Source organism: Pan paniscus, chromosome 1 (assembly GCF_029289425.2).
Source record: "Pan paniscus chromosome 1, NHGRI_mPanPan1-v2.0_pri, whole genome shotgun sequence".
Lineage (NCBI taxonomy): Eukaryota > Metazoa > Chordata > Mammalia > Primates > Hominidae > Pan > Pan paniscus.
In genome coordinates this window covers 142,590,106-142,604,861 of record NC_073249.2, presented here as the reverse complement: position 1 = coordinate 142,604,861, position 14,756 = coordinate 142,590,106, and the positions used below count along the sequence as shown (strand labels likewise).

Below are 14,756 nucleotides of genomic sequence, written 5' to 3'. Positions count from 1 at the left end.
TCACTTCCACATTTTTGTGTATCTTTTCAGCAATGCCCCACTCTACTGGTACCAACCTACTGTAGTAGTCTATTTCACACTGCTGATAAAGACATATCCAAGACTGAGCAATGTACCAAAGAAAAGAGGTTTAATTGGACTTACAGTTCCACATGGCTGGGGAGGCCTCACAACCATGGAGGAAGGCAAGGAGGGGCAAGTCACATCTTATGTGGATGGCAGCAGGCAAAAAGAGAGACAGCTGGTACAGGGGAACTCATCTCTCTTTTTTTTTTTTTTTTTTTAAGATGGAGTCTCACTCTGTCACCCAGGCTGGAGTGCAATGGTGTGATCTCAGCTCACTCCAACCTCCGCCTCCCGGGTTCAAGTGATTCCCCTGCCTCAGCTTCCTCAGTAACTAGGATTACATGTGCCTGCCATCATACCCAGCTAATTTTTGTATTTTTAGTAGAGACAGGGTTTCACCACATTAGCCAGGCTGGTCTCAAACTCCTGACCTCAGGTGATCCACCTGCCTTGGCCTCCCAAAGTGCTGGGATTACAGGCATGAGCCACCGTGCCCGGCTGGGAACTCCTCTTTTTAAAACCATTAGATCTCCTGAGACTTATTCACTATCCTGAGAGTAGCATGGGAAAGACCTGCCCCCATGATTAAATTACCTCCCACTGGGCCCCTCCCACAACATGTGGGAATTCAAGATGAGATTTGGGTGGGATCACAGCCAAACCATATCAGCCAGTCTTCAAGCTCTGAGAATCTTTCCTCAGCTTGATCTATTCTGCTGAGATTGTATTATGAAACTCTTGAAGTAAGTTTTTCAGCTCTGCCAGATCAGTTTGATTCTTCTTAAAATGACCATTTCATCTTTCAGCTCCCATATATACCTTAGATTCCTTGGATTTTGCTTTAACTTTCTCTTGAACCTCAATGATCTTCATGCCTATCTATATTCTGACTTATATGTCTGTCATTTCAGCCATTTCAGTCTGGTTAAGAACAATTATTGGGGAACTAGTACAGTCATTTGGAGATAAGAAGACACTCTGACTTTTTGAGTTGCCAGAGTTATTGCACTAGGTTTTTTTGTTTTGTTTTGTTTTTTGTTTTTTGTGTTGTTTATTTTTTTATTTTTTCATCTCTGTGGGCTCATTCTTCTTCAGTCTTTGAAATTGCTGTCCTTTGGATGTGTTTTTTTTTTGCCTTTATCTTCTTTAATGCCCTTCAGGCTTTGATTGTGGTATAAGGTGATTGGCTTCATTTCTGCAAGATTTTAGGGGGACAAGGCTCAGCTTGGCACTTCTGGGCTGCATGCTGTAACTCTAGGGGGTTGGTACCGGGCCACAGCTTTGTTCTCTGGCCCCTTGTGGTTAGCAACCTGCTTTACTGAAGGGGTCGAGGTATTCCCTGTCTGCTGGCCACAACACTCCAATGGGGGTTGCTGGCCACAGAGTTTCACTGGGGCAGTGGCAACGGGATCTGTGCTTGCTCATGCATGCCAGCAGCCACAGCAGCATGTCAGGGTGCACACACATCAGCTGGGGAGGAACTTTCTCTCCAAGTTGAGGAGTGAGTGGGAGGCAGACCAGTAAGGGAGAAGCAGCAACTGGAGAGTCATGTAGGCAAGAGAGTTCTCTTCTAAGAGAGGAGACATCCAGACTTACTCACATCCAGGAAAGTAGCTAAAAGAATTGGATAGATTAAAATTGAAATAAATTGAGGAAAGTTAAGTGAAGCAAACTCCCTGAGGTTATAGAAAGGGATGAGATCAAAAGAATACGGAGGAGCAAGGATGTGGAGAAATTTCTTTGTACATTGCTGGTAGAACTATAAAATGGTGCATCTGTTGTGGAAAATAATTTGGTAGATTCTCAAAAACTTAAGCATAGCTTTACTGTAGGACCCAGCAATTCCACCCAAAAGAATTGAAAAGAGGGAATTAAACAGATACTTGTACTTGTGCTGTGGTTATTACAGCATTGTTCACAATAACCAAAGGTGGAAATATCCCGAGTGTCCATGAACAGATGAATTGATTTTTAAAATGTGCTGTATACATATAATGGAATATTATTCAACCATAAAAAGGAATGAAGTTCTGATATGTGCTACGACATGGATAAACATTGAAAACATGTTAAATGAAATAAGCCAGACAAATATTGCATAATTCCACTTACATGAAATATCTAAAATAGGCAAATTCATAGAGATACAACGTAGATTAAAAGTTACCAGAGGTTTGGGGGAGTTGGGAGTTATTAAGTAATGTGTGGATAATTTCTTTTTGAGATGGTGGAAGTGTTTTTAAAATAGATAGCGGCAATAATTGCATAGCACTATAAATGTAATCAATGTGACCATATACTTAAAAATGGTCAAAATGGCATATTTCATGTTATATGAATTTTATCCCAATAAAGTTTTAAAAATGTAATGCCAGCCATAATATATGTCATGATTCAATTTGGTAAATAAAATATTCAAGTATTTTATTTTAAAAAATATTAAGTAATTAGAACCAAGCAAGACAGGGTTCTCTTCCTCTGAGTTGGGAGCATAGGTGAAGTTGTGTACAGATATAAATAAGATTGTCCTTATGTGATGGTTAATGTGTCATCTTGACTGGGCTAAGAGATGCCCAGATGGCTGGTAAAGCATTATTTCTGGGGGTGTCTGTGGGAGTGTTGGTGAAGGAGAGTAGTATTTGAATCAGTAGGCTGGATAAAGAAGATGGCCCTAACGGATGTGGGTGAACATCACCTCATCCCATGATGGCCCTAATAGAACAAAAATGTGGAGAAAGGGTAAATCACTCTGTTTGACCAGAGACAGCCATCATATCCTGCCCTTGGAAATCAGAGCTTCTGGTTCTCAGGCCTTCAGACTCTGACTGGACTTATATCATCAGCCCCACCTCACCCTCCCATTCTCAGTCTTTCAGACTTGGACTGAATTATACCACTAGCTTTCCTGTTTTCCCAGCATGCAAGTTGGTCATATCTAACCAGTATCTCATTGGTTCTGTTTCTCTGGAGAACCCTAACTAATACACTTTGTCTTCATGGACATTAACGGAATTCCTTACAGCCTCTATTTCCTTTGCTAAACAAGAGTCAAGCTCCTCTGCTTGGGGTAGATGGGGACTGGTAGAGATTTAATAAGGAACTGGAGGACAGCAGTGAAGGTTAAGAATGGCCACCAAGGGTAATGGGAGAGGGCGATGACCAAGGATAACAAAAGAACAGTTGAGGTATTCTACTGGCCAGCTGAGATTGGTACACTGCAAATGTGATGTGTTTCCTCTTCATGGTTCCTTGATTTTTTTCTCCAGCTGCACTAGGTAGAGGAGTTAGAGAAGCTGGATTGCTGGACTCATCCTGGATGGGGGGTTTGTGGGATGGACACTGCAAAAAGCTAATGGCTTAAGAGGGCTACTTTATAGAGGGCTAATAAAAGAATAGCTCCCTGGTCAATCATTGGGTTCAGACTTGGTACGAAAGAGGAGTCAGAAAGGGACTGATAACCCTGGAGAAAGTGGAGTTGACATAAAAAAAAAATGGGTTTAATGAGAGTGAGGAGTGAGAGACAGATCAGGATATTGGGCTTTCAGTGTTGCAGAGATAGGACTCTTTTGGTTGATGACATGATAAGAAGAGGTTGTAAAAGGAAGGGGAAATTGTAGAAATGGTTGGTGTATTAAAGTAGACCAACAGATATGACCAGTAGTATATAATGGCTTAATTATAGCAGAATTTTATTTCTTGCTCATACAGATAGTCCAAGGTAGCTGGTGGGGATTTTCTGCTTCACTGTCATTCAAAGACCCAGGTGAAGGCGGCCTTGTTATCAGTTAAATAGCTTTCAAGATAATATGGGCATTGACATAAGTTAGCATAAGGAAAAAGAGTAAGACTGTGCAGGTAGTTTTATGGGCCTGAGAGAGGCATGCATCATCCTTTCCCATCTCATTGGCCAGAGCTTAGTCACATGGCCACACTAAGTTTCAAAGAAGCCTGGGAAATCTGTAGTTGTGTATCCTGCAAAAAGAGCAACCAGCAGCTCCCTTTTTAAAAGCATTTGTTGTTTTGATGCTGCTGCTTAGTTTAGTTCTTAAGTCCAAAGATAAATTTTGAAAAGGCTAACATTGAAAGACCCTTCACAGAATTACAAGAAACTATTTTAAAATTCAGATGGAAGAACAACCTCAAGAAAAGCTCATATAGCCAAAACAATCCTAAGCAAAAAGAACAAAGTTGGAGGCATCATGCTACCAGACTTAAAACTATACTGTAAGGCCACAGTAACCAAAACAGCATGGTATTGGTATAAAAACAGACACCTAGACCAATGGAACAGAATGGAGAACTCAGAAATAAGACCACACATCTACAATCATCGGAACTTTGACAAACCTGACAAAAACAAGCAATGGGGAAAGGATTCTCTATTTAATAAGTGGTGCTGGGAGAACTGGCTAGCCACATGCAGAAAACTGAAACTAGACCCCTTCCTTACACCTTATACAAAATTAACTCAAGATGGATTAAAACCTTAAATGTAAAACCCCAAACTATAAAAACCCTAGAAGAAAATCTAGGCAATACTATTCAGGACATAGGCATGGACAAAGATTTCATGACAAAAACATCAAAAGCAATTGCAACAAAAGCAAAAATTGACAAATGGGATCTAATTAAACAAAAGAGCTTCTGTACCGCAAAAGAAACTATCATCAGAGTGAACAGGTAACCTATAGTGTGGGAGAAAAATTTTACAATCTCTCCATCTGACAAAGGTCTAATATCCAGAATCTACAAGGAATTTAAACAAATTTACAAGAAAAAAACAAACAAACCCATTACAAACTGGGCAAAGGACATGAAAAAACACTTCTCAGAAGAAGACATTAGTGCAGCCAAGAAACATGAAAAAAACTCAACATCACAGATTATTAGGTAAATGCAAATCAAAACCACAATGAGATACCATCTTACACCAGTCAGAGTGGCAATTATTAAACAGTCAAGAAACAACAGATGCTGGCAAGGTTGTGGAGAAATAGGAATGCTTTTACACTGTTGGTGTGAATGTAAATTAGTTCAACCATTTTGGAAGACAGTGTGGCAATTCCTCAAAGATCTAGAATCAGGAATACCATTTGATTCAGCAGTCCCATTACTGGGTATATACCCAAAGGAATATAAATCATTCTATCATGAAGATACATGCACATGTCTGTTCATTGCAGCACTATTCACAATAGCAAAGACATGGAATTAACCCAAATGCCCATCAGTGATAGACTGGATAAAGAAAACGTGGTACATAGACACCATGGAATGCTGTGAAGCCCTGAAAAGGAATGAAACCATGTCATTTGCAGGGACATGGATGGAGCTGGAAGCCATTATCCTCAGCAAACTAATGCAAGAACAGAAAACCAAACACTGCATGTTCTTACTTGTAAGTGGGAGCTGAAGAATGAGAACACATGGACACAGGGAGGGGAACAACACACACTGGGGCCTGTCAGGGGTGGGTTGGGGAGAAGGAGAGCATTAGGAAAAATAGCTAATGCATGCTGGGCTTAATACCTAGGTGATAGGTTGATAGTGCAACAAACCACCATGGCACACATTTACCTATGTAACAAACCTGCACATCCTGCACATCCTGCACATGTACTTAAAATAAAATTTAAATTTAAATTAAAAAAATTTTTAATCAGCTGAAGAAGACTTATTTGACAATATATGGGAGGTCTTCCATTCTAGTTATATTTTGTAAACCTACTATTTTGAAAAGCCTGCCTAGTTTCATCTCTGTGACCCAGTTTTCTTATTTGATAAAATGGGCCTTACTTATTTTCCTTCATCAGAAATGTGTTTCAGGTTTTTGTTTTTTGTTTTTTTGGCTTTTTTTTTTGTAATACAGACCCTTTATCACCTACCTTGTGCCAGCAGAAAATATTAAATAGCACTAGGAAATACTCATGAAGTCACTGAAAGCGTTAGCCCTTACAGTGAGCCAAAATGGATTTTGTGTCCGATTTAAGTGCAAAAGCCATTTTGCTTGTGACTGTTACTTCAACAAATGAAATAAAGACTTTTGAGCCACACAAACAGCTTCTCTCTGAATAAGCTGCTCAGTGTTTATTTTTAAATAAGGTGAAGCCTCCCCACAGTGTATATTATCCACGCTAAATTTCCCACCAATAGGAAGGCAAGGCAAGCACAGCCATCAGCTGAGAGTCATTGGCTGAGAATGTTGAGCTCATAGTCACTCCACCCACAAGGAGCTGCTGACAGAAGGTGGGTGGGAGTGGAGGCATGTGAAGGATCCATACAACAAAGAGGAACTTCTCTCCAGAAGATACTTCATCCCAAGAGCCTTGTGATAGTATTCAAAAGGGCTTGGTGTAAACTTGAATAGTTCACCATCTTCCTTTCCAACCTTATATGGAAATTCTTCCAAAAATAAACCCTGTCTTGGTGCAGAAAGGCTGTTTAAAGAAACATGGTGAATTACTACAAAGTACTAGGTGTGCCTCAAAATGCTTCCTCCCCTGATATTAAGAAGGCTTATCACCAGTTGGCTCTGCAGGTACACCCAGACAAGAACCCAGGGAACAAAGAGGCATCTGAGGAGAAATTCAAACAAGTAGCAAGAGGCCTATGAGGTCTTGTCCGATGCCACGAAATGAAATGAGTATGACAAGTCCAGAAGGAACCGAACCAAAAGGGAAACAGAGGAGATGGCAGAGACAAAAAACATTTGGAGGAGGAACTATGCATTCTCAGGATTCTCAGGTGATGATTTTTCCCTTGGCCTTGTGGGTAAAGCCAGGAGATTCCACTCCTCCATCTTTGATGTGGCTCCCATATTGGACACAGGATTTTCCACTTTTGTATCTCTGGGCTCCAGAGCAAGTACCTCTACCTCTGAGACATTTGAACCCTTTGTAAGCAGCGGACTGAGAAACTTCAGACTGGTCACCACTTGTAGCCAGACAGTAAATGGCAAGAGAGTTGTTACAAAGAAAGTGCTAGAAGATGTGAGGGGGAAGAATGAAGCAGAAAAAGACTGTTTCATGAGATTCCTCCACATCATTGGTAAGAAGTTGCTGCTGTGTTCTTTAACAGGGAGATTTTCATATGAGGCTGGGGTGTTCTGATGCTTATGAAAGACTGAATTGGTGTTTGAGAATGTTTTGAACTGGGATGGACAGAGGTCAGCTTAGTTCAAACCTCTCATTTCACAGAGGAGGGGAATGTGCCAGATGTTGCGTAAGAACCTAGTAAGTAGCAGGCAGAGCATCCATCCCCAGTCTTCTGATTCTAAATTGAGCCTCCTTTCCCTTATGCACCATCTGGGACAGTAGAGGCCACCACCACAAATATGGCCTTCCCAGTCAGCGCAGAGCCCGACCTTCATAAATTCCATTGACTTCTCTTCAATGTTTTTTTCCTGCCCTACCTTGCAATTGCCTAGTTGCCTGTCTTGATGGCTGCTCTTTGTCTTTTCCTAGGCTCTTTTCTCTTTGCTACTTCTGTGCCCACCTATTCTTTCTTCCTATACATTTCCCATGGACCATATCACAAATAGCTTCAATTCAGAGTTACCTAGTATAGATTAATGCTGGCAGAGAGAATGAGTGAAAAGTAAATGGGTTGAGATCTTTATATGCTTTTAAAATTTATACATATTTTTTAATTTAAATTTTTTAGAGATAGGGTCTCACTATGTTGCCCAGGCTGGCCTTGAATTCCTGGGCTCAAGCAATCCTCCCACCTCAGCCTCTCAAGTAGCTGGGACTACAGGCATGTACCACCATACTCAGCTTTTATATGCTTTTTTCAATAACTAGCATTTATTGAGTGATCAGTGCATGTCAGGAATTCTACTTCACAAAAGTTATCTCAATAATACTTGCAGCAGTGAAACATAGTAGTTACTTTCCCCCATCACATAGATAAGAAAATGAGGCTTAGAAAAATTCAGTAATGTGCCCCAGGCCCCATTAATAAGCAATAAAGTAGTGTCTTAGTCTAAAGCACATGCTTAGCTAGTGAGCTATAATATCTATGAATCCTACTCATTTATTTTTAAATCTAGATTCTTGCCCTCATTGGAAATTTAAACCTATCATCTCGGAACTTTACTTCCATGCATGAGTACTTGCTGGAACTTAATAAGTATGTAAACATTGTTTATTGCCCAACGGGAACCTGAAGGTTAATTTTACATAAAGACACAATCAATGTCAAAGTTTTACTGACACTAACAGATGATTATCAGTTAACACACAATTCCAAAGATGTGAAATATCTTTTTGTTTTGGACTTCATCATGATGTACATGCAAAGTCTTGGTTTTGTTTTGTTTAGCTGGAATTGGTCACACTCCAACCACTTCATTTATATTAATACACAGACTGGGATCCAGAGGAGTTGTTCCTTATGGAAAGTTACTGATAGAGTCTGCAAGAACCTGTCTTCAGTTTCCAGTCCCAAGCTCATTGTAGCACAGCATGCTGTTGGTAGAATTTGGATTTCACTTGCATCCCATGGACGTTATGTATCAAATTATTAGCTTTCTTAATCAAGGAACTTTCCTGTGTGTACAGTTTTTATGAAATGAATGTTTTATGTAGTCTTTGAACTCTTTAATCTCAGTAAATTTTCTGAGCCTAAATAGGAACATGCCTACATCTTCCTGGCAAAGGGGACCACACTGGCAGAAAGGAAGCAGAAGGTGGATTTGGAATCAGAACACATCCCATTTCTTTCGAAGCCTATCCATTTCCACTTAGTAGTCACTGAGAACCTCCTACATGTCAGGCACTGTGTGCGGTGCTTTGCATCCAACATTTCTAATCCCTAAAGTCCTTTACTGGTTTATTTCCATCTTAAGGTGAGGAAATTGAGACTCAGGGCAGTTAAGTCCCCTACCCAGGGTCACATAGCAGTTTGTGGAGACAGGATTCAGATTGCGGTTTGCCTGACCGTAAGCTTCATTTCCATTATTCTCTATTCCACTGTCATTCCTTTGAGCTGCTCTAGTCAGGGTTTAAGAGGAATGTTTGGTTGTATGTATGAATTAACTATATTTATTTCAACATTTCTAAAATGAGGATTTCCAGATGGAGCTTTCTTTTACCAACCCTGGTCTGAGGTGAACTGCAGTGTGTCTACTGAACAAAGGGAAAATCAGATTGGAGCATGAAACATGATTTTTCCATTTTGTCTTAAGTAAAATCCAAATTTCAGCATTTTTCACAGGCATACTTGGCTTTTGACAGAAATGCTGAGTTGTCAAAGGACTTTTTGCCAGCAAAGATTTTTTAAAAATTCACTTTGAGTTAGTCGAGGAAGTTTTCTTGGTGTATAGAAATGAAAGCAGTGTCATCTCTTCCTGATGCCTGTTTAAAACATGTAGTAAGTGAAGTGTGAGCACACAACAGCCGAGGAAAGATGGAGGGTAGGAGGGCTTTACCGTTCAGTAAAACATTCCCAGCCCGTGTGCAAGACACAGCGTGAGCTTTAAGGTTACATCTAATTTGGTCTCTGACCTCACAGTGTCTTCAGCACGGCTACTGTGGTTTCCAGGGGCCAGAGGCTCCTCTCCCAACTCTCAGACATGCAGGTTTCACTAATCAGCAATCTCTAGGATTACTACTTGCCTAAATAGGAAGCAAAGTACTTTAGGATTATCGAGTCAATTCCTGTGTCCTTAAGGAATTTTCTGTTCTTTGTACTATGAATCAGCTGCTTTTTAATGTTATAGTCTCTCACAAATTAATGTGAGACATTTTGTGTTCTGGTAGCTGACAGAATAAAGATTTCCCAAACTCAAAACCACCATAGACCAGGTAGAAGTAATTCCTTGTTCTGCTCTGGTTCATATTAGGTGGTTGACAAGTAAAATGAGGACCTGGTCCTGTCGAGAATGATGGAAGGGATAATGACAAGTGATTGTATAACTCATAGCTCAGGGAGCATTTGCAAGAGCGGTTTCTCACAGAATCTTGTCAGAAACCCCGCCAAGGAGGAAAGAGAAGAGAAGGGACTTGCCTAAGGTCACAAAGTGGGTGTTTCTTCAGCCGCCTAGCCTGCTGCTATTTCTCCCACACTCTCAGGAACTCAAAGCACATTTTCTTCCCAGCCTGGCAAGCAAGGCACATGAGAGTTGGAGGAGCCGCCCTGGGGATGGTGTGGGAGGGAGTCCGTTTTACGTAGTTGCAGCTACACACGGTGTCCCCATGTCTGTCGGTCAGTGGAGGAGGTAGTTACAGAAGTATGTGGGTATAACCATGCACAGAAATGTCGTGACTCACCGACCATGCACAGCTGGTTTAACTCTTGAATCCAAGTCACCTAGGAACCAGCTCAGGTTCTTAAGAGACGTAAGGTCCCCATAGCAAACAATAACAAAAATAATGTGGCATTCAGCATTCTTCTCAGTGCTTCCTTTCCAAAAGTTTCAAACCACTTTGTATATTTGGGATCCCCATCTCTTTTGTGAGAAGCCTGTTTTTATTTCACCCCAAAGCTTTGTAGTCTCTCCAGAATACCTGGAGTGCAGTGTACCTGACTCTGTGCCTAAGGGTGCAGGGAATGGACTCTGAGCAGAACAGGGAAGGGATTTTCAGCTGGCAGGGCCCTACCCCTCACTACCTTATTTGGAAGTTTCAGGATCCATTGAGAGAGAGTGTGGTAGGGGAACTTATCTTGGAGAGGTTGATTTTTGGGTTGAGGCAGGATGGTTCCCCCTTTAAAGGGCAGGAAAGTCTCCCAGAGGGTGAGTCATTTTTCTAATGCCCAATGTTGCAATTGTGAAGACTCCAGGAAACCTAAGACTCTAGTCCCCATCGGACCTTCTAAAAAACATATATTTAAGTATCAAGAGAAGCAGAGGGGGATTATAAAAAGAACATTGGCTTTGGCTGCAGGTATATGAGAGTTCAAATTCTATGCACCCCTTTCCTAACTTCTTGATCTTAGAGGGTGAACTTCTTGCTTGATCCTTGGCTTGCCTGAAAAATAGAAATGATCATCTCTGCCCGTTCTAATTTACAGAGTTGTTTTAGAAATTAAGTTCATGGAAAATTCTGCATAAACTTTAATAGACTTTATAAATGGAAAGTGTCATTATTCTTTTCAGAAGCAACATCTTTGATCCTTAAGGGTACATGCAGTAAGCTTGCGATCTGTTTTTTTAAGATGTGATGTTTGTGATAGGATCTTGAAAGCAAGATCAGCTATAGATTGTGTTTAATGCCAAAGTATAGCTAAAAGATGTAAGATAAAAATAGAGGATTGCATTTTTTCCATTTTGGCACTACTACAAATGTAATGTTTTTAGCTTGGGCACAATTGGTGTGACTTTTACCTCTGAACTTCCTTTTGTCTTCATTATCCTTGAGCTTTTGGACTCACATGTTGGCTTTACCTTCTGCTTCCATTATAGGAAATTGATGGAAAATCCCTGCTATTGATGACAAGAAATGATGTGTTGACAGGACTTCAGTTAAAATTGGGGCCTGCTCTGAAAATCTACGAATATCATGTAAAACCTCTGCAGACAAAGCATTTAAAGAACAACTCTTCATAGTACAGTCAAATTGGGGTCTTTGACCTCAAAAAATACATAATGACATAATTTAGTTTCATGTAATGAAACTTTGTAAACAGAATACATACATGTGTATATGTAAAGAATTTCAATCAAATGAAACGTTATCCTATTGGATAGACTAGGCAATTCATCAGCTCACCTGAAATCAGCCAGGAGGAGCAAGGACAAGATGCGCACAGGGTGGTTTTCCTCATGGATTTTGTCAAATAGAATGATCTTTGACACGATTAGACACTCCTCCCCACAAAGGCTTTGAAATCATAAGGATTTTCCTCATCTCTTTGTAGATAGCTTTCCCAAAATCTTTTAAAAAAGAATTTAATTAAATGACAGTCTTTTGGTTACAGACTTAGGATGAGTAAAAACAAGAAAATTTGGGGAGGGGGAGAAAGAAGAAAGGGATTGCTGTCTCCCTTGAATTCCTCTGTTCCTTAGAGCTTGTGTTACTTGGACGGAATTGCCGACACCCTTTTTTATAGAGGGTTCTCCACTTGACCTTATTAAGGTTTTATTGGGATATGCTGCAGTGTTTGAAATGAACATGCATCATGGCCCCTTCAGGAGCAGAATCATAGCTCTGAAAAGAGAAGCTCCGTTGTGTACTGAGGATATCCATCCATATTCAGCTAGCTTTCAAATGGGGTAATGATATTTTCTGCATAGATTTTCTTTTAAATTGGTTCTTTGTTTCTGAAGAAAGAATTTTTTTTAACTTCATGGTTTTATTTATAATAATTTGTTTCTGAAGAAATTTGCTGAGAGTTACAGGTCAAAAAGCCTTGTTACTAGTACAGAATATTTTTATATATATTCCTTCATGATGGTGTAATTTTTTTAAATTGTCCTATGCTTTGTTCAGTTCCTGGGTTAAGTACTTGTTTTTAAGAGCTTGGAGAAAGTGGGCTTGCTACATCTCTGTTCAAAGAGACATTTGTTCAATCTCTGTGTGTCAACGCCTTGTTGAATTGGTGCTTTGTGGTTGCAATAAAGCATTGCTTCAGTTTATTGCCAGTGTATCTTTGATCTTTTCTGTTTGGTTGCTTCTTCAGTTGGGATTAAGGATTAAGGTCTCCTGGAAACCAGGGAAAGAAAATTAAGCATTTTTGGGGGAAAAAACTTTAGAGGTAGAAATTATACAAATCTATGTGTGGATTTATCTTCTTTTTAAAGTGAATCATTCGAGTAGATCTCATTTCTTCTCTCATCCCCAATTTTAGGTATTATTTTAGCCAAAGATTTTTTTGTTTGCTGTAGGCCAGTGGGGGTCATGATTTTTTTGAAATTCTAATAAAAGCTACTGACTTTCTCTGCAGACAAAAGCTCACATTTCCACACACAAAACTTGCAGAGAGTTGGTGGACTCATAATTTCCCTCTTCCTCCTCCTCAAGTTAAGAGTTCCTATTTTAGAGAATATCATAATTCAGTCCCCTGTGGAGATAATTTCTTGAAAGAACAGAAAGTCTGAAGATGACAGTGAAAAAAAACACAGGAAGTGGTATAGATAGTAGGTGGGTTTAAAAATGCATTCCAAATTAATTCAATTATAGAGCGTACGGAGTATCTGAAATTTAAGTAATGCTTTGTTTTCACTGTAACTGGGAAAAGTGGTTACAAAAGAGACTTTTTTTTAAATCTCCAAGTTCCCACAGTCTACCTAAGACAGAAAACGCAAGTAAAAGGCAAAATATATAGTTAAGTGTTGTGAGGAGTGATGGAGACAAAAGGTGACAACTGCAGCTGCTGGAGACCTGGATAGGAAAGAAGGGATTCCTGGATCAAGCAGAAGGAAGATGGAATGAGGATCTTGATGAAAACCTCTGTGAAGGAGTGTCCTGCTGTAAAATCTGATGATGTTTGACCCGTCTCTACCTCAAAGGGATAGTATGAGGTATTTCTGAGCCCTAACTTTTGTGCACCCACCTGATACCTTCTGTCGTCGTTTGGAATAGGTTTGGTTGTGAGTGATGGAAACTGTCTCTCCCACCCCCACCAATTAATAAACTAGATAGACACCTACTTCCCTCTCATGGAAATGTCCAGATAGGGGGACCAGAGGTGGTGTGGCCCTACATGATGGTAGGAACACAGTTTCCGCCTATGTTTTTTTTCCACCATGCATGACATCCATTCCCAGAATCATTTCATAAATAGATGCTGCTTCTTTGCCATCATCATTTGAATTCCAACCAGTGGGGAGAAGAAAGGGGAAAGGAACAGGCCTTCCTTTAAGGATACTTCCAGGAAATTGTACATACTACTTCCTTTCATATCTTGTGGACTGGAAGTCAATCACATTACTTGAAATATTTCATGTTTTTATTGGAAACCATGAGCCCAATCAAAATTCAAAGTTCCATTATTCTGTAGATAAAGGAAAGTGGATATTGAGGGACAACTTGCTGTTACCGATGTCAGCTGACCACTAAACACTCATAGCAAATGACACTAAAAGGGTTTCTTTGGTGGTATTTTTCTCGAGATTTGAACTCGCGTTCAACTAAGTCAACTAAACCTCAGATTTGGACTGCTGTATGAGTACTTGGGGGTGAGGGGAATTGAAAAGCAAACAGAAAAGTATAAAATCATCCCTCAGTCTCTGATAAGAGCTTTCAGGCAAAATTAGCAATTTAAAGATAGTCTGCCTTTCCTACAGTCAGCATAAAGGCCTAGGACAGGCAGGCCTGCACACCTTGGCAATAGCTCAAGGTGATTTCATCTTCCTCTATTTAGGGGAAAACCAATGTGATCAAAATAGGCCAAAAAGAGAGGCTGGAAGTACTTGAAATTCAGCAGGTAGGCAGCCTTTGTCTCCAGACAGCTGTGAAAACCAGAGACGTCTGATTTCTTTTCAAATCACACTGGATTTCTATTCATGTGATCTAGATCTGCAATGAGTAGCAGACACATGTGCTGTGAGGGGAAGCACTTCATGGCTGTGATGTGCCCTGATGGCAATATATTTAATGGTGAAGGTTTATATGAGAATTGGCTAATGTTGAATTTGATTATTCTCAACCAGAGAAGCAGACAGGATATCAGAATCAGAAGGAATTTAAGAAAGTAATTGCTACTCCCCGCTGCCCCCACATTTGAACCTCTGATTCAGACTCTGCAGA

At 40.1% G+C, this 14,756-nt stretch overlaps 1 protein-coding gene across 1 annotated transcript in view; it reads left to right on the top strand.

The window, feature by feature from the left end:
• Positions 1–12,643, top strand: part of SAMD13 (sterile alpha motif domain containing 13) — a 52,351-nt gene extending 39,708 nt beyond the window's left edge. The window contains exon 4 of the mRNA XM_003805277.3: positions 11,471–12,643. Coding sequence (XP_003805325.1) covers positions 11,471–11,614 — 144 coding nt within the window. The 3' untranslated portion in view covers positions 11,615–12,643. The remainder of the gene's footprint in view (positions 1–11,470) is intronic.
• Positions 12,644–14,756: the final 2,113 nt, after the last annotated feature.